The sequence below is a fragment of the Echiichthys vipera genome, assembly GCF_963691815.1.
Source record: "Echiichthys vipera genome assembly, chromosome: 14".
NCBI lineage: Eukaryota > Metazoa > Chordata > Actinopteri > Perciformes > Trachinidae > Echiichthys > Echiichthys vipera.
In genome coordinates, this window is record NC_139839.1 from 18525114 (window position 1) to 18546932 (window position 21819).

Consider the following 21819-nt stretch of genomic DNA (forward strand, 5'->3'; position numbering starts at 1 on the left):
TTGCCACCGTACTCTACGGGGGAATTGTTGGGTCTATGCCTACTCTGTAAAGTGTCCTGAGATAACTTTTGTTATGATTTGGCACTATAAATAAAATTTAATTGAATTGAATTGAACATATGAGCTTTTTTCCCACATTATACATCTGGCTTTTGACAATCAAAAAAAACTCTCTTTGTATCACAAATTGCTTTGCCAAAGCAGCCTGCAGTCTCCTTTTCAACTTCAACACGGCACAAGCAGAAGCCCACGTGTACTTTGCATTAATGCCTTCTTGGCTAACTGTCTAAATCCCTTTGTATTTTGGTTCCTGCAAGAGTGATTTGCATGCACAGCATACAGATAGGAAAAATCACACTTCATTTTTTTTTAACTGCTTCCTCCCATTGTACTATTATCAACACTGTCAACATCCCCACTGTGTATACCACCATGTTTTGTGTTTTCTGATCTCTCTTTCTTTCCTGGAACTGTCGCTGTAAATCATAGGAGCCATTAACACACAGATCATCATCACAGGAATTATTTCTCCTTTAAATGTTTCTACTATCATTACTATCTCTAATATCTATTATTATATACTGTACAATGAGTAATCAAAAATGTATAAACCCCTCAGGTAAACTTCTCCTTACATGGCACCATATTGTTTTTTCATGAAGGCAATTTGGGCTCTAAATCATCCTCATCTGCACACTGGTCCATCTCAACAACGACTTCTTGACTGGCATGTTTTATAAGTCTTCTACATTTAAACAGGCTTTTTAGCCTCTGGGGATGCCCGGCTGCAGGCTTTTACACTGAGCCTCTCGTAGGATACACTGCAAAAAACAACATTGATAGATGTTTGGCTATTAATAATGTATTATAACACTATCCTCCAGCCATATGCAACTAATTTCAACTGCAAACTGATTTCAATCTGTACATTTTCTGACTTTGTTGGTTCCAGAGCTAGCCTTTAGATTTTTCTGGGTCACATCTTTACCTTTATCTGATGTCATCTACTGTAGGTAACATTTAAGCATCGTTCAGATAGCAATATCAGGTAAAACTGGAGGTATCCTAATTCAAGCCCCAAATCAGCCTTTAAATTCAACACAAGTCAGCCTGAAACAAGTTCAGATGTTTATTAGATACTGATGAATTCATATAAAAACTTAAACATTTAAAAAGGAATAGACATAATGTGCTGCCCTTATCTATAATCTCTTTGAACAGATTCAGATATCTTGCCTTAACTAGTAGACTTTGGAATATGACTCTCATCTTCTAAGCCCCAATGTGGGAATATTGGAGTCAATGTACCAGATTCATCAAAAATGAATTAATTTGCACAGTAGTAAGTCCTATTTAACATTATAATTATGATTTGATTAAACATATAGCCTACAGTATATACACATAACACATAGCCCATATAATATACCATATAAGATATAGAAAGCCATGAATATGTTACATTTGTAAAACTTTTTTCCATTTAATTTTACTTTTTTAATTCATATTTTAATGTTATTTTATCATATATATATATTATTCATAACGTATTCATTATACCTGTGCATGTGTATGTGTGTGTGTGTGTGTGTGTGTGTGTGTGTGTGTGTGTGTGTGTGTGTGTGTGTGTGTGTGTGTGTGCGTGCGTGTGTGTGTGTGTGTGTGTGTGTTCGTGTGTGTGTGTGTGTGTGTGTGTGTAAGTGTAAAAGTTTAAGGCAGGTGTGAAAAAATGTTGTAAACTAAGAGTGCTTTCCAAAATGGAACTGTCAATATCGATTATCAACATGCAGTGACTGAAGAGAAGAGAAACCTAAATCAAATCAATATTTGGTGTGACCACCATCTGCCTTCAAAACAGCATCAATTCTTCCTGGTACACACAGTTTTTGAAAGAACTCGGCTCGTAGGTTTTTACAACTTTGACTTCAACTTCTTGTTCTTCTTTACGCTGAAGATAGTTCTTAATGACATTGGCTGTATGTCTGGGGTCGTTGTCCAAATGAATACATGCAGAATACATTTGGGGCCAATCACACGCCTCCCTGATGGTATTGCATGATAGAGAAGTATCTGCCTGTATTTCTCAGCACTGAAGACACCATTAATCTTCACCAAATCTCCATTTGCAGAAATGCAGCCCAAAACTTGCAAGGAACCTCCAGCATGATTCACTGTTTCCTGCAGACACCCAATATCGTACCGCTCTCCAGCCCTTCGGCAAAAAAAATGCCTTCTACTCCTGCTAAAGATTTCAAATTTTGACTCATCACTCCAGAGACCCTGCTGCCATTTTATGTTTTTGTGCATAGTTGAGTTGCTTGGCCTTGATTCCACGTCTCTTCCCTGAAGACCACTTCTGGCCAGACTACCCAGGACAGTAGATGGGTGATGGGTGTACCTGGGTCCCACTGATTCATGACAGTTCCGATCCCACTGCTGGACATCTTCTTATTTCGAAGGGAAATAGACTTGATGTGTTTTTCATCTGCTGCTCAGTCTTGCCATGGAAAAACATATTCATAATATACCATATATATATATATATATATATATATATATATATATATATATATATATATATATATAATGAATATGTTTTTTATTTTATTAATACAGGCAGATAGTATACCCAAAACACATAACAGTATAATACAATGGTAAAACAAGCAACACCGACAACACTATTGTTCATAGAGAAAAAAGAGTTAAAGAGAAAAAAATACATAATAAATTAAATAAAATTGGTAGGATCCCGTTGGTAAATTAAAGTTGAGAGTACCGGTACATTTAGAAGCTTAAACGTGCATAAATGTACAAATGATTAGTAGAGCATATCTATATCAGAATCAGAATTAGAAATACTTTAATAATCCCAGGAGGAATAGTTTTCGCTTCAAAATCCAGCTATTCAAACAACATATTGAACAACAACAATATTATACAGAAATACTGTAAAAAAAATTAGCAAAGAACAGCTTGTTTATGATTGAGTCCAATATATGATGATATTTGATGATATTCAATTCAATTCAATGTTATTTATTGTGCCCAATCATAGCAAAAGTTATCTCAGGACACTTTACAGAGTAGGTATAGACATCACTCTATGACTTATTTATGATTTACATAGACCCAACAATTCCCCTGTAGAGTATTATATATTTGTATATAGTCTCAGTCATCATCTTTTCCCATGTTTTGTTGTGTTGTTGTGCTTTATCTTGGTTTGTGTGGATGTGTTTTGGTTGTGTTTGTTTTAGTGTTTGGCACAGACAACACTCCGTACTCCGGACACCGACGTCTGGTGGTGACGTCACCGACAGGGCGGGGCCTGCATTCCAACTGCCGTCTACTTTTGTCTCTACGTGGAGGAGGCAGGACTGAGAGCTGGACGCTGTCTGGAATTTCAGGCGCACCGACAGTAAGTACCAATTTCCTGGCAACTTAGACCAACAACTACTTACAGCTACGGTTTGTCTCAGTAACCTTTACATAAATAACATCCGTGTCTTTTAATTTCCCCTCTCTGTGATAGCCGTTATCCTTTGTGTAGAGGGGTGGATGTGCAAAGAGTAACCAGGGATAGTTCCCTGCCCCTCAAACTTGCATGTCTGTCGCCGGGCTAGCTTTAGCTAACGTTACACCTTCACTGTAGCTTATTCATCCTTATAAAGTAGCACCGAGTCCTTTTAATCCGCGAACAGATAACTTTAAGTAGAATAATTACTACTCAGAGACATAAGGGAACTACTAAAAACTGTTACAAGTGATGTGTTGTGAAAATGATAACGTTCACGTTATCTTGGAGACTTTGGAAATATCACTTCTTATGTGTGGGTACGATAAATGCCACAGCAAGGAGCAGACACAACCAGGGTCCTTTCACCGGAGGAAGCCGCATAGGTGGAGCCTGCAGTCATTTTTTTAAAGGATTCCCGGTACACTAGCTTAAATGACCTATACACAAACACAGTCTTTACACAGGGGCGTCCTGCTGTAATGGGCCATTTGAAATGCTAGGTATGTGTAACCTCACTGTTCTTCTGAAGACAGATCACGTTTGGTCTAATTGTCACTTTATATGATGCCAGCACACATCTACAAAATGTTTGACTTCTGTTAAATAGATCTACCCCTCCCTCTCTGTGCCACATTTCTTTGAAATGGTATGAGACCTTTGCAAAGTGGGTTTTCTCTCACTGTACATACGTTGGTATAATTGATCCTCTTAAAGACATTGTGTTCTTATTTGATCTTTATTTTAGTGTGTGTTACGGGTATGAAACACTGAAATAAGAGCCCAGTCAGTTCCTGTGTTTTTTTGCAGTCATGTGAAACCGTGGTCTCGCATCTACGCTTGTTTATTGCTCTCTGAGTGATTTACCAGATTTTTCCTGTAGCCATCTGGGGCTGCAGCACATGTACATCTGGGATCCCAATTGTGGATCACAGCCTTGTACAGCAAGACTGTCTGATAGCATCGGAAAAACACAACTTTTAACATGATAAATATTGTGACTTGGAACAAGAAGTGTGTTGTGAATACAGGCGCTCTGTGGTCCTGTTCCCTGTATAACTGCCGTTGATTCTCGACAAAACTGTTCCTTGTTGTCTTTTCTTGGTGAAAATTGTTTTACTTGTGCAACGACATACTTTGAGAGGGATGCTGTAAAATGTGCTTAACTGTTAAATCCATTCATCCATGAGGAGAAAGTATTGTTCATAATGTTGGCAGTTGGAAAAAGTGCTGTTTGCATTTCCTTTGTGAGAAAGGGCAGAAGCTGTTAATCATTTTAACTGTGCCTGTCATTAACCTGATTGCTGTGCTCGGTTTGCCTGAATGTGCATGTGTGGTATGTGTACTATGCTTCACATCAGCTGCAGTACAATGTGAGTTTCCCTTATTCATGCTGCAGAACTATGTATGAGCACCCGCAGTTGGTGTTTTAAATGCAGACAGTCTGATGTTATCTCTGTAAAGACAAACCAGACAGTCAGGTGGGAGGAGGAAACGCTTATATTTTGTTTCCGACCTTAAACACGCTCGCACCTGTGCCAGTGAACAGGTTGTCCCACTTTCTGCACTGTCAGGATTTTAAACAGGTGCCTTCACTTGTTTATTTCAGTGCAGTAAAAGTGATCCAGGTACTTATTGGATTTTGCTTTTTGCTTAGCTTTATAGTGTCGTAACTTTTTTAATGATATATCTATAAGCTGCATCTGTTTTTTAAGGTTATTCCAATTAAAAAGCTCTCTTCACTATCCAATCCCCTAAATCTGTTACTTTGTGATCTGGATCCATAAATGTATTAAATGATCAACGATCCAAGATCATCAATGCAAAGTGTAAATATCGATCGATCATCTTTAAGATGCGCCCTTATTTTGAAATTTCCACTTTATATTCTTTTTATTAAAAAGAATAGTTTATTTTCCGTTTAAATGTCCGGAAGTAACAAAATTGTCAAATTATATTTTAGTTGCTTTTTGTGAGTTAATATAAATGTAAGTATGTAAGATTGTGTTAAATGGGCAGATTATATTGTCTATTGATCCTAAGCCCCTGATTTTTTTTTATCAAATCAAAATCATATCTGGCAGCTAAAATGCTGTCATTGTCTAAAGAATCAATGTAATATTGTATCATGATAACATGGATGATTTATACCCCATGTACTTCGACTACTAATAGAAATGAGTGGGGGAGGTATACAGTGCTCATGGGACAGGTCATGCTTATGCGAGGGCAGGGTGGTATTTTACAGTAACACTGCTTTGCACCGCCCAATTATGCAGTATTTAAAGGATAATGCTTTACAGTGCTTTTGTTGAGTAATGGCAAACCCTAGTAGGTGTGGTTGATTACCTGTGGCAGTAACGGCCTAACCCAGCTGATTCAGCAGCACCCTGTAACCTGTCTAATGACATTCTTAAGGGATGGTTAGTAGGGATGCCCGTATTAACATCTATGCTAGCACAGTGCTTTTCTACCTGCTGCATAAGTTTACTAAAGCTACATAATTTAATTTGGGTGATAGTCGTATACTATAGAGGGCACGTCGAAAAGATTTGTTTCTCAAAGTAAGTGAATGGGATACTGTCGAAGGAGGGACCATTTCATTTGAATATTTCCATGATGATGAATCACCATATACCCCAACTTTGTAAGTTTTTATAATAACCCTAAACCCAGCCCAGGTTGATATGCTTACAGCTGTGCATGACGTAAGAGTTATGTCAACTCCGCATACAGTACTTGTTGTCGTCACCTCCTCCTTACCTGTCAGTCTGAGTTTGCTTATCATATCCACACAGCCTGAATAGGAAATAAAGGGCCGGTGTCACAGACTGTTTGGTGTTTATGAGTCAGTTTGACTCACATCTGTGGGCGATTGTGAGTAAAAATGTCCACGTTCTTTCAGACTGTGTTGGGTGTGTGCATATGAACTTGACCACACTTGGGAAGGGTGCCCAATCTATTTGTGTGCCTCACATTTCCCATGTAACTGAAACACTGACAAGACGGGGTGTGTCGGCTCTACACATTTAACTGAGCCATCTGGGAACAGCCCTCGGCTTCAAGTTGACTGTAAGATTCATCAAAGGAAATCATGAAAAGCGCCAATGTGCTGTTTTTGGCTTAATTAAAGCTGATGCTTGGAAAGACATACTTGTGTATTATCTAGTTGTTGAGAGAGAGAACTGAGGGAGCTTCTTGAATGAGTCTTAAGACTAAGCAAGGCCAGTTGCTATTGTTTTGGTGCTTCTAGAGATAACCATGTGGCAACCTCAAGGACTGAAAAACGAAGCCAATGCAGAAGAGTCAAAACTGCAGTTACTCGAATGGCCACTTGAAATTGGCTCCAAAAGTGAGTCATTTCCCAAAGACCTCCATGTTTAAAAGCCCAACTTTACAGCAGAAATAAACATGTTTAGACCCTGTTGCAAAAAAATGTTTTTTGATCTTTCTAGGTAATTTTACAATTCATGACAACAATTCATGTACAGGGTTTTTACAAAACTCAGCCGCTAAAATATTAAGTTAACTTAAAGTTACGGATAATTAAGGGAAGGTTGAGTGGTTGGCTCTAGAAAAACCATAGTCCACCTCCATAATTTATATATTCTGTGAATATCCTGTGACCTGGATGCCTGTAAGCCTACACAGCAGTGTGTAGAGGACTCACATTTGTTCTCCCTATGGACCCTTTGGGGGTTATTTTGAATCCCTCATAACTGTCTACTGTCTCTACTGTCAAAATGTCTTGTCTTTGTACTCATTCATCAAAAGTATAGCAGAATCATTCTGTTGTACAAAAAGGCCGGCTCTGCAGCGAAGCACAGACATTTCAGTAATGTGTCAGGACTCTATCAGGAGTATTGATATGCTTTCAGACAAACACGAGCCCCTCCATGTAGCAGCCGAGAGTTGCTGCTGCGTTGAATTTTCTCTTCTATCGCAGCACACAGTTCAGCTGTCAAAGACGGCAACTGTCATTGGAGCCTAACGCTCTGAACTCAGTTTCTAGTGTTACGCAGGATTTATAGCTGTGGTTTGTGACAGTGGTTACAAACCGTCTATTCTTCTGTACCACCAGTGATATGTGCTCACATTTGTCCACTGCCATCTGTGCCCCTGCTCCATGTACTTAACCCCTCTTCTGTTTTCATTCTCCCTCTGTCGAGGGTGTGACAAGGGCTGGCAGAGGAGGGGGTGTTTGTCGGGCCTTATTGTAGCTGGGCTGACTTCAGCACAGCAGACTCATTTCACATCCTTTTGGAGAAAAGTTAAATATAGCAACACTGGCATCGTCATTTTCCTAATCGTTTAGTCAGGAGTTTGTGCTTGCCCTGACTTGGTATGACTTTATAGAAGAAAAACACGTTGTTCTCTGTGGTTCATGGCGTGACATATAAAAGTATCTCTGTTAGGGTTGGTACTATTTAAAATGGCAAATCTGGCCTTGTTATTGTTGCTACCCGGAGCCAGTTTTATACTGTTTTTTTGTATTTTTTCTTATGAGTAAACATGATTTCATATAAATGACTTTGTTGGGAAACTCATTTTTTGATTTTGTAGGGCAAAGTGTTTTCACTTTGTTGTTTTGTAGGTAAAAATAAGATTATGAGAACTGAGTCACATCTTGAAGACCACATGGCTACTGTTGAAACATTTTTCATGAATACTATTAATAGTTTCATTCATGAAGGAGGATGCACGGTCGGTTACTGGACCTTTTGTTCATTGTCTGTGTGCTTGAATGTCTGCCTGTGAAGCTGCTGTGGTCACAGAAAGACTAGATGGACTCAAACTACTCAAAGAAATCCACCAATTCAGGCTTAAATCAACCATTAATAATTTTACTAACTTGACTTTAATATGGGTCGTCCTCCATTCAAAAGATCTGCGGTTTGATCCCCGGCTCCTCCGGTCCACATGTCGAAGTGTCCTTGGGCAAGACACTGTGTGTGTGACTGTGGTGTGAATGGTTAGATTAGATGGTATGTAGATGTCCACTGCCATCAGTGTGAATGGGTGAATGTGACAAGTAGTGTGAAAGCGCCCTGAGTAGTCAGAAGACTAGAAAGGCGCTATATAAGTACAAGTCCATTTACTTTCAACAGTAACCTAACATGGACTCACATGCAGCACTGTGGAAACCAGAAATGCCTCATTGCCCAGGAGTTCTGACTAATACGCTGTTAGAATCAACAATCTGTGCTTTAAATCAGGAAATGGGAACACTTTTCTGTCTGGAAAAATCTGTGATCCTTAGTTCACCACAGTATAAACCCCATCTTTGTTTTCTGAACACTTGTATTGGAGAGGAATGCCATCGTACCAGTTTAGCCATGGAGAGCGAGGCAGCACGCCCCGCTCACCTCTGTGTAAGTGAAGCTGGATCTGCCCAGACCTCATGCATTCCTCCGCCACGACAGAACGGGAAGGAGGTACTCGGAGGAATTCCTTATTTTCAGTGATTTTCAGATGGCTGCTTTGCCTCCAGAGGAGTTCAAGAACACTTTGTTTTTTTAGTTGAGCAAAAGGACTGCGATCGAGTCTCAGTGGCTGTAGCCTTTTTAAGTGACTTGAGTCTTTCTTTCTGCTGGGTGGGGACACTATTCTCTGCTAAAATGAAAAAATATAAGTCAAACAGCTTTGTGATAAACCAGCAACAAGGTTTCAACATTTTAGGCAAGGCTCACAGAAGCCTCACAAACAATCCAGAAGTTATGTTATCACCTAAGACTGTGTGCAGTCTCCATTTCTCTTCATTACAGCTAGCTCAGTTTGCATGAGATATTGTTTTACCACTAAAATAAAATGATTAAATTAGATTTCTAGAGCTGATGAAAGGGCAAAAGAAGCAACAGATTATATAAAGAATGTCAGCTTCAGAGGATTTAGAGGACATGCTGTTGGGAGTAAACAGCTTTGTCAAAGTGTTAGGTGTGTAAAATCATCAAAAGTGTGCAGTACTCTCAGCTTCTCTGGCAGTTTCTGTACAATGAAACAGGAAATGACTTTGATTATGGGAGTCATGCTTGGAAAAGGAAGCTAAAGAGAGAGACTATGTAGTGAGCAGTCTGGATGAGTTTCAGGGCCTGAAAGGGGGAGGATTATGGGATGCTGGTGAAACTGGGCTCATTTCAAGACTGTGTTGATGACCCTGTGCTCTTTTCCTCTCTGCAGTTCCTCCCTTCTCTGACTGACCACCTCAGGTCAATCTCAGAAACATGACTGGAAAGATTACAAAAGAGGAGATGGAGGAGATGAGGGAGATCTTTGAGAAAATTGGTGAGTTAAAGCTACTGTGATAGTATATTATGATATCTATTATTAATGTTCCAGGTGTTCCAGCCCCAGTTGTATCATGTGTCCTGGTGTCTAATGGCTCTTTTTGTGTTTCTGCAGATCTCGACGGCAATGGATTCGTCTCTGATTATGAACTGCATGAGCTCCTGAAAGGTGCCGGCCATGACCTGCCTGGATTCATGGTTCGAGAGATCATTCAGAAACTCGATCGCAACATGGACAATAAGATCAGCTTTGACGAGTTTCTGGCGGTACGTTAAGCAGGGCTCGGGAACAGTTCGTACTGTCGAGCTTGACAAGTTTTCACTTTCTGTTCGGAGCCTTTTCTTACTCTGAGTTGGTCTTTGTTTTCTGTTCTGCCTAAAGCACCTCACCCTCCTGGGTGGGGTTGCTACGCAAAGCAACTTCTAGCAGCTCCATGTACGGTGGAGTTGAAAGGCCTGTCCAAACCACACACACACGCGCACACACGCACACACACACACACTCAGGGAATGTGGAAGTGAGGTCAGCAAAGTGGTGTGAGTTCCAGTATTTTGTTTCAGCAGTGATGATGGAGCAGTCATTTAGAGAGCAGTCATTCACAGAGGCAGCTTCTGGTACGGGTGTGTAGTGTGATTTAGGATCCCAGCATCAGGAGGGTCAACCAAAATGTTCTGTAGCTGTGTTTTGTCTTTTCTGTAATGGTTCAAGTGTCCTGTTTGAGGGTATGTGGCTGTTTAGTTGGCCATTAGTATGTTTGACTGTGTCCTGAACACAAGTCATATTAGAACAGTGGAGGAAAAGCTGCATCGCTAGCATTTCTTTATCTTTATGTTTAAAAGATGTGAAGTTAACATGAACGTCAACAAAGACAACAATAAATGGCAATTGCACAAAGCTAAAACGTGAAAAAAAGTATAAAATCAATTATAAAGTTATAAAATACAAAAAAATAGTAAATAATCTGTTTGAAAGAAATAAGAAATAAAGGAACCACCATTGGGGGGAGATGTTTCTGGTCAATTTGTTATAAAATGTCGAAAAGTATTTGATTTTTTGCAGTTGGTTTAGGGAGGACATCCGGGACTTTCCAGTTGCTGCTAAACAGCTTTGTGCCATTGTGTTGGAAAGGTGTGTGCTACTCCACTCAGCGTTGATAAAACTCCCTTTTATAAATGATGTTCTTATAAATGATAACAACCCTGATTAAATCCATGTGGAGTGAATGTTACTATCTCCGTTAGTGCCCATAGATGTGACTGTTAAGCTAAAAAAAAATGCTTTTTGTCGCTGACTTGCAGGATTAAATGGAAATCCTTATCTCTGCAAGGTCATGGTTGTCTTGTTGTGGTTACCTCTTTTACCAAAGTGGCAAAAAAATGGCACGCTGGTACCATGTGACCTTCTGCATGTTTGTGGTAAAGTGTGCTGCGCTCACAGTCTCTCTCACAGAGTCGGGCTGAATAGCTCATTGTGGTCACACCAGCGCTTGTGGGGCTGAGGTCACTGATGAAGCAGCGATAACTTCAGGTTCAGGAAGTATCGCTCACATTTACATAGAATACGTATTGTCCAAGCAGCTTTGTGACACGCTAAATACAGTATGAACTCACAACACAGAGCTCTCTATGGGCCCACTAGTTGTTGTTGATTTCAAGTTTAGAGATTTTTATTTAATTGTGGGATGTTGGTGGTGTTATTGTGGAGGAGGATAGCAGCTGTAGCCCTGGTGGTTTACTGTTACTGTTGATAATGATATACTCGCACTCCCACTGTAATACTTAGATTAGATGTGTAGTCGGGGCGCGACACTCAGCTTTTTAAAGTAGTTGCCAGGTTGGTCACCAGGCATCAGCTTTTGGTCGCCTAATGTTTTGAGTCATTTAAATACTGTGCAGTTATATGAAAACGTGACATAAAAGACTAAAAGCTTTATTACAATAACCAAACAAAATTCCTTGTACCCCCAAGTCCTGATTTACAAAATCATTTGTTCCAAGATGCCGGGATACTTGGCCTTCCAAGACTCAACAAATTTCCTTTTTTGTTCGTTCAAGTTCATCTGGTTCTTTGACAGCTTTTCACTTTTCAGTCAAACAAGTGGATTTGCTTCAACATTGTCCTTAAAACAAATGCTTATGCACGGGCGGCGTTGTCAAAAGCAGTTGTTAATTTCGGTCTGTAACAGCAATATTTAAATACCAGTAATGCAGCAAATATTTAATAAATGTGGTGCATGTTTGCTGTTTGTATTTTTATATGCATTTCTCAGAGTGGTTGCCAATGGCAACCTGGCAACTGTTAGTGGCGATCCCTGGAAGTGAATGAGCAGTCTCACTTTAAATCATTACAGTGTACTTTAATAAACAGCATCAGTTGCTTTTATGAACCCATCAACCCCGATGTCTTCCTGGACCTTTCATATTAAATGAACACTGTTCTTAAGCCCATTTATTTTGTTGCTAGCCTTGATGTTCACTTCATCTTCTCAGCCCTTTAGCTGGCAGGTTGGCTTTTTTCTCATGGCAGCTGGCCGTCACGGAGGCTTACAGGAGCTCTACATAACAACAAGGGATGCAAACAACAGTGAAAGGAGAGACGGGGATTGGGGGTTTTTGCACTTTTAGCAAATGTGGCTGTAACTAAAGAGTTTCCCCATTGATGAATGATTAAGTCAAATTTAAAAAAGAAAAAATGAATGACAAATTGTTTTTGGCAGCAAAAGTGATCTGTGAATCATGGTGTTATAACACCACATGTGATTGTGCACTTTATTAGATAAACCTGTACAATCTAATGCAATATTATACATCTGTCTATACAGTTTTTAAAGTTGTGTTTTTGTTGACGTCGTCATTGGGGTGTTATTTCAATTATATGTTATAGTATTGAGGTCATTGATGGTGGTGTTATACTGGACTGCATTATGTTGGGTTGTTTCTAATATTCTCCCCCGTCATGATTGTAAAACAATAAATAATAATAATACAAATCTGTAGAAACACTTCTGAATATAATTTAGTTTAGTACAACACCACATTTAACTATAACCCCAGTAAACATAAACAAATTTGCACAATTCCAACATTATGTGGATAGTTAAGCTTTATTTAATCAGGGAAAACCAGCTAAGAGCAAATCTCCTGTTTACAGTGGTGCCCTGCAGATATATAATCAAAAAGTTTTACGATAAATAAGTGTGTAAAACCAACAATCTTATACAAAACATATATATAACATAAACACAACATCACTAATACACAAGCACCAGCATTAGAATATATATATAATATCAGTGCAAAAAGCAAAGCATATTATATCATTGGGTTCTAATTTTTGATGCAACAATGTGTACATCACTGTCGAAGGTTGGATTAGAGTTTAGGCAGAACGAATTTGTTTGATTGAATAAGACAGGTGTACCTAATAAAGTGGCCACTGAGTGTACGTCAGAAAATGATTAAATTAGTGCTTTTAGAGTTTAAAGTGATTTGATGATAATTTCCTTGTTAAAGCGGATACTTAAAACAGGCTATAATTGAAACGTATGAACAGCAGAAGGCAATTCTGTTAACGGTTGGCCAAAGCAATGAATTTGTTAACCTGTACAATGCAAGCTTTTATCAACAAATCAAAATCACATGAATATATAAACATTTCATAAAGCATAGTATTAATTGGTGTTTGAGTATTCTTTGTTTTTTTTGTTTTAGATCGTGCAGGAGCTAAGGGGCAGTGAAGTAGCAAAAACTTTCCGCAAGGTCATCAACAGAAAAGAAGGCATCCTGGCTATTGGAGGGACGTCTGTGCTGTCAAGCGAAGGCACACAACACTCGTTCTCTGGTAGGACACATGGACGTCGTCCCCTCACTGCTAATGTTTGTCCTAAACTGTTGACTTTGTACCCTCTGCACTTCAGCTACAGTTGCTCCATTAACCAATGAAGAAACCCATAATGGACAATGTGACCCACTGAAATGACCCATTATGAGAGATACTGTCACATTATAGTTTTGTTGTTTTGCTTTTAACTGTGCCTGTGTGTGTTCATCCTTATAGAGGAGGAGCGATTTGCCTTTGTGAACTGGATCAACACCGCTCTGGAAAAAGACCCAGACTGCCAACACGTCCTGCCCATGGATCCCAACACAGACTCCCTCTTCACCTCTGTCGGAGACGGTATAGTACTCTGGTGAGTTCCTGTTTTCACCTAATGCCAGCAACACTCCTCCTCCCTCCCTTACTGAGCTTCTGAAATAAATGTCAGATACTGGCATCGGATTGCACTCAATGTTGTGATCACATTCTGGCTAAAGAAAAGGCAAATGTGAGCCTGTGTTGGGATAACAGTCAACCATAACATTGAGCAGATATGGATACTAGTAAAATACTACTAAATGCATTACATTTTCAGAAATTATTACATATTATTACAAATCTGAGTTGTTTTTGGTGTAAAAAATGAAATGTCTCTGTGAAAGTATCAAAACGCTCAATCCACAGAAAACTGCACACAGCCTATATTCAGAAACTGTACCTTTTTAAATGAGCCGCCTGGACTTCTGTACGGTTGTGATGTCACAAACTATATATGGGTAGAAAATGCTGCTACAGTGCTGATACAGTCATTCCCCGGCTGCAAAGACATTGAAAGAGACATAGATAGCAGATGCAGAAGACCCGGAAACACTGACCAATCAAAGCAGACTGGGCTTTTTCAGGAGGGGGTCTTAAAAGAGACAGGTGCTAAAACAGCATTTCAGACAGAGGTTGAATACAGGTATATTCAGACAGACCGTATAAGAAAAATAATTTGTTTTTTGACCATTAAAGCATGTAAACATGTTCAAGTAGAAACACAAAATACAAGAATGAACAGTGTCAGAAATGAAGGTGGGCAAAAATGCCTCAAGAAATCTCAAAATGCTTTTCACAAACGTGATCATGGGGGGAAAATTGCACCTAAGATTTCAAAATTATTATTTTTTTTATATTTGCCAGTATTGGCTTGTATCCTGTTCCTACATTAAGCCATCATTTGCTTTCATTCAGTTATTTTAATTTCTATTTCTGTCTCTAACGCGCACAAAAACAGCGCCATTACATATAAATGCAGTGATAATAACAATACATGTCTTTTTTATGCACGCACGTTGGCACAAGGTGGTGGTGGTTACTGTATGAATAGGAATTAAATTTGCCATCATTTCACAATTATTTTTGTTTACTTTTGTACAGCAAAATGGTTAACCTGTCAGTGCCAGACACCATCGATGAGAGGACCATAAACAAGAAGAAGCTGACACCGTTTACGATACAGGTCAGTTGAATTTACAGTCCTTCAGGGCTGCTATTTCTCTTCCCTTTTTTATTTGAGTTTTCCAACATCTGATGCTTTGTACCTTGCAGGAGAATCTGAACCTGGCCCTGAACTCCGCCTCTGCTATTGGCTGCCATGTGGTGAACATCGGTGCTTTAGACCTGAGAGAGGGGAAGCCCCATCTCGTGCTGGGCCTGCTGTGGCAGATCATCAAGATCGGTCTGTTTGCCGACATTGAGCTCAGCAGAAATGAAGGTACAGGGCATAGTTAATAGGTCTGTTACATAACACGTATTTTAGCCTGTGTTCCTATCACTCGGGTGTCCTGGTCTGTTGCCAAGTATTTAAACTGATCATTAACACCTCTCGACAGCACTGGCAGCATTGCTGAGAGATGGGGAAACCCTGGAGGACCTGATGAAGCTGTCTCCAGAAGAACTGCTGCTGCGCTGGGCAAACTTTCACCTGGAAAATGCCGGCTGGCAGAAGATCAACAACTTCAGCTCTGACATCAAGGTGGGCCTACTCACTAACATTGAATCATGTCAGTGTATTGAAACACTGACTAGATGCAGGTAAAAAAAGGCGGTGTACCAATAGAGTTTCTAAATGTCTATCAGCACACTGAGCCAGGCAGCACATGTTTGTGTTTGCATAAACTCACTCAACTATCCGCCTCCACTGCTCCAAAAATAGGACTGAATGTGTCTCTTTCTGGGGAACATTGTCAAATGTGTTTTGCAAGCATTGATATTATTATCATTTATATTATGTGCACATTAAAAAAAGTAAAAAGTGCATTTGTTTCTTTGGTATCATGCCTATTACCAGTGACGTTTGGGTGAGATCTCAGATGTACAGTATTTGTTGTTGTAGTTATCGTTTGGAAATGTCATTACACTGTTGTTTTTTCTTTCTGCTCTCACTAGTGCTCAACAAAGTATTTTAACTTTCTCTAGTCTAATTTCTGCAATTTCCCAGCTTGGGGTCAATAAAGTTTTTCTTTTCTAATCCTCTGTCCCCTTTTACTTTAAAATTCAGTATTAGTTTTTTCAAGAACCCAAAACCTGCAAATACTTTATTTGAGTAGGTGAGAGACAAAATAAAAAACATAGTGTGCACAGTTAAAGTTGCTCTCAAGCAGTATCAAGTTTATTCTTCGATTAAAGTACGGCAATCTTAATGAGACAAACATTATACGTTACAGGGCTGTCTCGTTCGTTCTGTAGCAGAAATCTAATTGTTTTTGTTTGTATCATTTTCCAGGACTCAAGGGCATATTTCCACCTGCTGAATCAAATCTCTCCAAAAGGCACTGAGGAAGATCAGCCGCGCATAGACATCAACATGGCAGGCTTCAGTGTAAGCACTTTGACAGTCGGCACTCACAGTTGAGTATCTCCACCACATGGTTAACAGCTGTACGGTGTCTCTGATCAGAGCATGTGCTCTGTGTGTTGTTCAGGAGAAAGACGACCTGAAGAGGGCAGAGGCCATGCTGCAGCAGGCCGACGCGCTCGGCTGTCGACAGTTTGTCACCCCAGCTGACATCGTCAAAGGAAACCCCAAACTCAACCTTGCCTTTGTGGCCAATCTGTTCAACAAATATCCAGCGCTGACCAAACCTGAGAATGAGGACATTAACTGGGGACTGTTGGAGGGTGAGCATGGAGAGAGATCGGTGTCTTCTAGTATCAGAGCATTCGTCGTTTTTTCACTAATTTTCAACTCACCATGTCTGGTGCCATCATGAAGATCCACTGGAGAATAAATAATGTTTAAATGCACAAATAACAACCCGAGATGCTTGAAAAAGATTGCTTTGTGTTACATTCAGTGACAATAAGTAATTAGTTTGAAGGGGAGTTGTTTTCAAACGTAGACAGAATTGAACAATAGCAGCTGTTTTGTCTTCAGTCCACTGGACTTAACCTTTTTTTCTATAACATTCGATACTTGTAACTTAATATGTTAAGTCAAAGTTCTGAAAAAAAATCCTCACTATAGGAATTATTTATGAAGAGTTTATAACAAAAACTCCCATCACTCCCACTAAGAAGCTGACCAAATAAGTTTTCGAGGTCTTGATGCTGCCGCCTGAGAGGAACCAGTCCTGAACAAACATGATTCCTTTTGTTAGCTAACTAGCTCATTTGATTATTACAAAAAGCCACTCCTAACTGGCTCCTACTGGATACATTAGTTATTAATAATAGGCAGTGTAGTTGTAAACATGCCGGTCTCATCAGAACTGAATAGCTCTGGTGTCACTCACTGTTAGCGATATAAGCAACTGATCTGGTAACCAGATGACTGATGATGATTCTTTGCTGTCTAGGGGAGACACGAGAAGAGCGGACATTCAGAAACTGGATGAACTCTCTGGGAGTGAACCCACATGTCAATCATCTGTATGGGTACGTACCGAAAAAACTAAACTAAAAAGCAGTTTTATCTCCTGTAAACGCTGGCATCTGAAGAGGTTTCATAACTAATTAAACGTTAATGATCAAACACAATGCTGTCTTCTAGAGACCTACAGGACGCCATGGTCATCCTTCAACTCTATGAGAAGATTAAAGTGCCTGTTGACTGGAACAACAAGGTCAACAAGCCGCCTTACCCCAAACTGGGAACCAACATGAAAAAGGTAAATCAGATTGCTTTTGGTTGTTCCTAGCACACAAAAAAACCCTTTTTGGCTCTCTTTTGCCAACTTTTTTCCCCCTTGTTTGCCTCAGTTGGAGAATTGTAACTATGCAGTGGAGCTGGGCAAAACAGCCAAGTTCTCCCTGGTTGGCATCGGCGGGCAGGACCTGAACGATGGCAACGCTACCCTGACTCTGGCGCTGGTGTGGCAGCTCATGAGAAGGTGAAACACAACTGCATCAGGCTCGCTTCAGAAAAGAACCAAATAGAAGAAATAACATAGAACACCAGGCATGCCGAGCATTTTGGTGGATTGTCATAAACTAAATGAAAAGAAATGAATAAGACAGACAAGATTTTCTCCGGGGGAAAACAAACAAATGAAGAGGATTTTTGGGTACATGACCATGCATCTACGTTTAAATCAATACAGATGCATTCAAATAACATTTTAGTTTTCCCGACAGTATGTCTGTGTGGCATTTTGAAGCGCTATAATCACTGTCCTCTTCATTGTCAGGTTCATTGTGCTAACTCTTCTATTTACTGTAAACAATTTCTTGGGAGTGGATAGATGGTGACCTCAATTTCATGCCAGTGGTGTTTTGTAAATGTGTTTTTTCCTCCAAATTGGAACCACATTTCCATAAACTAGGTTGCCAGGGTGCGTGTTGACGTGTTTAGTAGTTCTGCGTGCTTTGTGTCAGAGTTTGTCAGATTTGAGTGACCTAAAAATCACAAGAATACAGAAGAACGCCATGTTTTCTAAAAACTAGTTACCCTGTAAAGGTCGAGCAACTACAGATAATGGATGGATGTTCACAAGTCTCTTTGGCACCAGTGAAAAATAATTATACTGGAGTGTTTAGCTCATATGTGTAACAAATGTCCTGCTCCTTCACTCTTTCAGATATACGTTGAATGTACTGGAAGGACTGGGTGATGGAAATAAAGTAAATGATAACATCATTGTAAACTGGGTGAACAAGACGTTGGCGGAAGCTGGAAAATCAACCAGTATTTCAAGCTTTAAGGTAAACCTGTTTTTCCCCCTTTTTTTGATTTCATTTCCACTGATCTCACGGTTTCAAAATAGTGCTGGGGCAGAACGACAGTGTTTTCTGTCAGGACTACATAGAATATAAAAAACATGCAGTTTGGCAGTGTCCTCTTGTACAAAAATTGTTTATGTCTGTGGGCCATGGTATTTGACAACTAAGAGAGGTAGTTGTAGGTTATTGTGGTGTTATACGTTATAGCTGTAAGTACGCAGGGTATGCAGTTAAAAGGGGCCCCCTTTCCCAACCCGGGGCATTTCATAACAAACAATATTATATATTTTGCTGCCTATTTAAGAGTTACAACGGGTGTATGCAAACATCATACAGGAAATTAAAAACCATAAACCAGAATTCATCCCGTTCACCAAAATGATAAGCAGTTTTTACATATTCACTCTATGAAAATGATGTTATTCATGAGGAATTAAAGACATGTAGTACACTTAGTAAGTTTTCAAAAATGTTTAAAAATAATTTACTGGACCAATATGAAAATGGTTGAGCAAAAAGTAAGTAATGAAAAAAAAGATACGCTTTGTTTGTCTTTGCTTGTATACACGATCGTTTTGTATGACGTCATTATTCTTATTTGCAAATAGTCTCACTCTCATTAAGAATTATTTGTTTTTTTATATATATTTATATTTTTTTATAATCATTTTCAGACATGATTTGTTTAAAAGCGGTAGGCATTAAAAGCAAGTGCTTCAGCCTACACCTGTTTCAGATTGTGATGTCATCTGTTTCTATGTTTTTGTTGAAAGTCAATCTTAAATGTGGTAGTTTAATGTTCTTAAGGCGCCATACTCACCTGTCAACCAGGTAAGCCTGTGTGTTTGGTTCTTAATCTGTGTGTGTCGTGTGGCGATCAGGACAAGGAGATCAGCAGCAGTTTGGCAGTGGTGGAACTGATCGACGCCATCCAGCCCGGCAGCATCAACTACGAGCTGATAAAGACAGGCAGCCTCTCTGAAGACGACAAACTGGAGAACGCCAAGTAAGTGTTCTCCGACAAAAAGAAGGAGAAGCAAGTTTTCACCATTATTTTTGGTAACCGTGAGTGATACGAGCGAACCTCTGTGTCATCCCTAGATACGCCGTTTCGATGGCGAGGAAGATTGGAGCCCGTGTTTACGCTCTCCCGGAAGACCTCGTGGAGGTCAAGCCCAAAATGGTGATGACAGTCTTTGCCTGCTTGATGGGTCGGGGGATGAAGCGGGCCTAAGAAACTGTGACATCATTGTGACACTTATTCGTACCTAAAAGCCATTAGCGTTTTGAAGAGCTCCCCCAACTGAAGGAATGAAGATTTTTTTTTTTTTTAATGACAAGAACAGGCTGTCAGAATCAGAAATTCACATGCACCCCTGCCTCTTTTGAGGCGTTTACTGAAGAATAATGTCCTTATTTGAAGAACAATACTAAAATTTCTAAAGAGAAGGCTCTCGTGTTACAGAGGACAACTTGTTACTTTCAATATCCAGAACTCGTCATTAATGTATAAGAATGCTGTTTTTTTCCTATTTCCAGCTGCAAGGTTGTTTACATATTTTTTACTCAGACTGATAAGTAAATTATATCCTTGACTAAGCAACACACATTCCTAAATACCATACTCATGAATATATGCTTGACAAGGCAACAAAAAAAAAAAAAGTCAGAGGCGGGATGTTTAGGTGGAGCACATGTGGAAAACACCCAAACATTGCCTCTCACTTAATGAAGTACAAGCACGTCTTAATAACTGGCACCATGAACTCCTACATATCTGTATACAGAAGCCATGCGGTCAAATAATAGTCCTGACCAGCCTGGCGTGCTGTCTGTATTCTTGTACTCGTCATTTGTTTGTTTCTTGGGGTTAGTACTCGAGGTAAATGGTGTTTTTGGGGTGTCTGGTCTGTGTTGTATTGGACTTGTGTCTATTTGGTCTGTTACGTTGGATGAGGAGCAGGCAGACTGGACTCTCCTGGCTTCTGCTGTGCCTTCTTCTCGTCTCAAAGACGACATGTACGCGCTTTCAGGTTTTTCCCTTTTTGTTTCTTTTGTATTCAACATTACCAAATATAAACAATAACTTCATTCCAGGTAGTTTCATGATATTCTACGAGAACGGCCAAATTGTATTTGGTCTCATGTTCATGTCTACTCTTAAGTGCTTTACATGTAACAATAAATATGAATTTGAAAACCGCTTGTGTTTTATCTTTACAGTTTATTGAAATGGCATCTTCCATAGAAATGGAGTTGAGCAGTGTAGTGTAGATGCAAATACTACAAATTAACTGGTTTGTTTTTAGTCCACATAGTAGATCTGATTATAGTTGGACGCTACAAAAAGTGCTCATCCTTCCTTATTGTTTTAGAAAATTGAATCAAAGTGGAATTAATTAGGCTTTTTTTTGACAGAAAATTACGATTTAATGTCAAAGTAAAAAATACTCCAACTGGTCACTGTCAATATGTACGGGTTCAATAGGTTACAACTTTTACAACTTATGACATCACAATGGTACAAAAGTCCTGACGGTTCGTTTAAAGTCACAGTTAATGAATATGGGCTGTGTGCGTTTCTCTGTGGGTTGAGAGTTTGAATATTTGAACAGTATTTATTTACCAACTAGACGGGCTTTATAAACAAAAAATACATGGAACTCTCCCTTTTACAGTATAGGACCTTTAAGTGAAATTGTATTAAATTCTCTCTCCAATTGTTTTTACACTTCTAGTCTTAGTTATGTGAAAAAGAAAAAAATAAAGATATTAGACATTTATTAAAGATATTTGCAGAACATAATCTATGAACAACTATAGATTTAAAAATGATGATTTGGTGAGCTATGAAGCCTTTAGAGATTGAGTCTGAGCTGCTCTTCCTAAAAGCCAGAGTGACTTTAACCAACACGATGAGAAGTCTTTAAAGTCTGTGTCTATCAGATGGAAGATATCGTCCCACAGACATTAACCTCACTTTTATGATCATTTTCTTT

General features: G+C 39.3%; 1 protein-coding gene across 4 annotated transcripts; it reads left to right on the forward strand.

Annotated features, from left to right (window-relative positions):
* The first annotated feature begins 3352 nt into the window (after positions 1–3352).
* On the forward strand, positions 3353–21022 carry LOC310956771 (plastin-3-like). 4 transcript variants are annotated; one of them, XM_083927137.1, is made up of 16 exons: positions 3353–3421; positions 9695–9799; positions 9917–10068; positions 13513–13642; positions 13859–13991; positions 15038–15119; positions 15209–15374; positions 15493–15635; positions 16386–16481; positions 16585–16780; positions 17458–17536; positions 17652–17769; positions 17861–17991; positions 18679–18802; positions 19702–19826; positions 19922–21022. In XM_083927137.1, the coding sequence occupies exons 2-16, from the start codon at positions 9739–9741 to the stop codon at positions 20052–20054; spliced, it is 1869 nt and encodes a 622-aa protein (XP_083783263.1). In that variant the 5' UTR covers positions 3353–3421; positions 9695–9738; the 3' UTR covers positions 20055–21022. The 4 variants fall into 4 exon arrangements, with proteins under 4 accessions (XP_083783263.1, XP_083783266.1, XP_083783265.1 ...); XM_083927140.1 differs by lacking the exon at positions 3353–3421 and adding an exon at positions 3450–3471; XM_083927139.1 differs by lacking the exon at positions 3353–3421 and adding an exon at positions 8934–8952.
* Positions 21023–21819: the final 797 nt, after the last annotated feature.